Source organism: Corvus brachyrhynchos, unplaced genomic scaffold, assembly GCF_000691975.1.
Source record: "Corvus brachyrhynchos isolate BGI_N302 unplaced genomic scaffold, ASM69197v1 scaffold30, whole genome shotgun sequence".
NCBI classification, from domain to species: Eukaryota; Metazoa; Chordata; class Aves; order Passeriformes; family Corvidae; genus Corvus; species Corvus brachyrhynchos.
The window spans coordinates 302,678-304,592 of NW_008235742.1; the positions used below are offsets into that span (position 1 = coordinate 302,678).

The 1,915-nt window shown below is 66.6% G+C and overlaps 1 protein-coding gene across 1 annotated transcript in view; it reads left to right on the forward strand.

Annotated features, from left to right (window-relative positions):
- The first annotated feature begins 723 nt into the window (after nucleotides 1-723).
- Nucleotides 724-1,915, forward strand: part of LOC108449207 (translation initiation factor IF-2-like) — a 4,657-nt gene continuing 3,465 nt past the window's right edge. The window contains exons 1-2 of the mRNA XM_017744764.1: nucleotides 724-1,481; nucleotides 1,557-1,910. Of these exons, the coding sequence (XP_017600253.1) occupies nucleotides 1,157-1,481; nucleotides 1,557-1,910 (679 nt within the window). The 5' untranslated portion in view covers nucleotides 724-1,156. The remainder of the gene's footprint in view (nucleotides 1,482-1,556; nucleotides 1,911-1,915) is intronic.

Sequence of the window (1,915 nt, forward strand, 5' to 3'; positions counted from 1 at the left end):
GAGTCTCTGTGTCTGCAGTGGGGAGGGAGCAGGGAATTGCTGGAAATCCCGGTTTGGGGCCCTTTCCCACAGCCCCGGCACAGGGACAGGAGCGGCTCGGGCAGGGACCCCCCTGAACCTCCCCAGAGGAGGAGCTGAGGGTCTGGGGAAGGATTTGGGGGCCTCAGCACCCCCAGAGGGGAAGGACCCAGGGCTGGGAGGGGCCGGAGCTCTCACCAGGGAACCCCCGGAGCTGCGTTCAGACCCCCGCCCTAAACTCCCCCAGCAGCTCCTTGCCAGCCCCATCCCACCCTGGGAATGGCTGGGCAGACGGACAGAGGGACACGGCCTGTCCTGAGCCCACCTGGGGGCGTTTAATGAGCTGGGGAGGGTCCTTCCCCCCCAGGAAATGGAGCTGAGCCCTTCCCACCTCATCACAGTGATGGGACCACCTGGGACAGGGCTGGGGGGGTGCCCCCCATGTGTGACACCCCCTGTGTCTTGTCCCAGTGTCACCATGAGGGGGGACAGCACCCACAGACCCCCCCAATTTGCACCAGGGACCACCCACAGCTCCTCCCCCCTCCCACCTCATCACAGTGATGGGACCACCTGGGACAGGGCTGGGGGGGTGCCCCCCATGTGTGACACCCCCTGTGTCTTGTCCCAGTGTCACCATGAGGGGGGACAGCACCCACAGACCCCCCCAATTTGCACCAGGGACCACCCACAGCTCCTCCCCCCCCCAAATGTGACAACCCCAACACCCAAGGGGGGGACACAGCACCCAACCCCCTCCCACCTTAACCCCTGGAGGGGCTCTGCAAACACCCATTTTCTGCCCAAAATGAGCCAAATCTGGCAGAAATTAAAGGGATAAAAATGGGGGTGGTGACAGGACACACCAGGGGGCGGGTCTTGGATGGGACAAAGGGACTGGAGGAGCCCCCATGGAGTCCTCTCTGTCCCCCCCCCCATTGTACTGACAACAAACGCTGCCCCCCCTCCCAGTATTTACTGTCAACACCCCAAACTGGTCCCAACTGGGCCAAACTGGGCCCAACCCCGCTGACATCACCCCTCCCCGTGCCTATAAAAGTGGGGGCGGGGCCGCCCACCTGTCCCTGTCTGCTGTCACCCTCTGGCTGCGGGGTGTCCCCCCCCTGCTGCCCCCACCATGCTCTTCTGGCACGGCCAACCCGACCACTACTGGTCCAGCCCTGGGGACATGTACCCCCTGCCCAGCTCCGGGGTGCTCAGGTACCCCCCGAACCCCCCCAAATCCGCTGGGTTTGGGGAAACTGAGGCACGGCCGAGCGCCCACCCTTTCCGGGGGGTGTTTTCCTGCAGGGACCCCCCCGTTCTGCCCTACCTGAAGCAGGAGGAGCCCAACGGCATCTCCACGTCGCAGCCGCCGGTCCCGGCGTTCCAGTACGTCCTGTGTGCCCCGACCTCTCCGGCCGTGCGGCACCACGAGGAGACCCTCACCTACCTCAACCAGGGTGAGTCTGGGGGCGCCGGGGAGGAGGGACCCCCCCGCCGAGGGCTCAGCTCCCGCTCCCGACCCCCTCCCCCAGGGCAGTCGTACGAGATCCGCATGATGGGAACGCCCCGGGGGGACCCCGCCGAGGGCCGGAGGATGGTCAAGGTGAGCCGGGTGGGGACCCCCGGGCTGCGAGGGAACCTCGGGGCAAAGCTCTGGGCTGAAGTCCCGGTTCAGTCCCGGTGCGGACCCATCTCAGCCCCAGGCTGGTCCCAGTTCAGCCCCAGTTCAACTCAGGTTCAGTTCAAGTCCAGTCCCAGTTCTGCCTCAGTGCAGCCTCGGTCCCTGTCCTACCCCAGTCCAGCCCCAGCTCAGCCCCAGTCCAACCCCAGCTCAGCCCCAGCCCAGCCCAGTGTCCCGTGGGGCCGTGGCCGTGGGGTCCGCCCCCGTCGG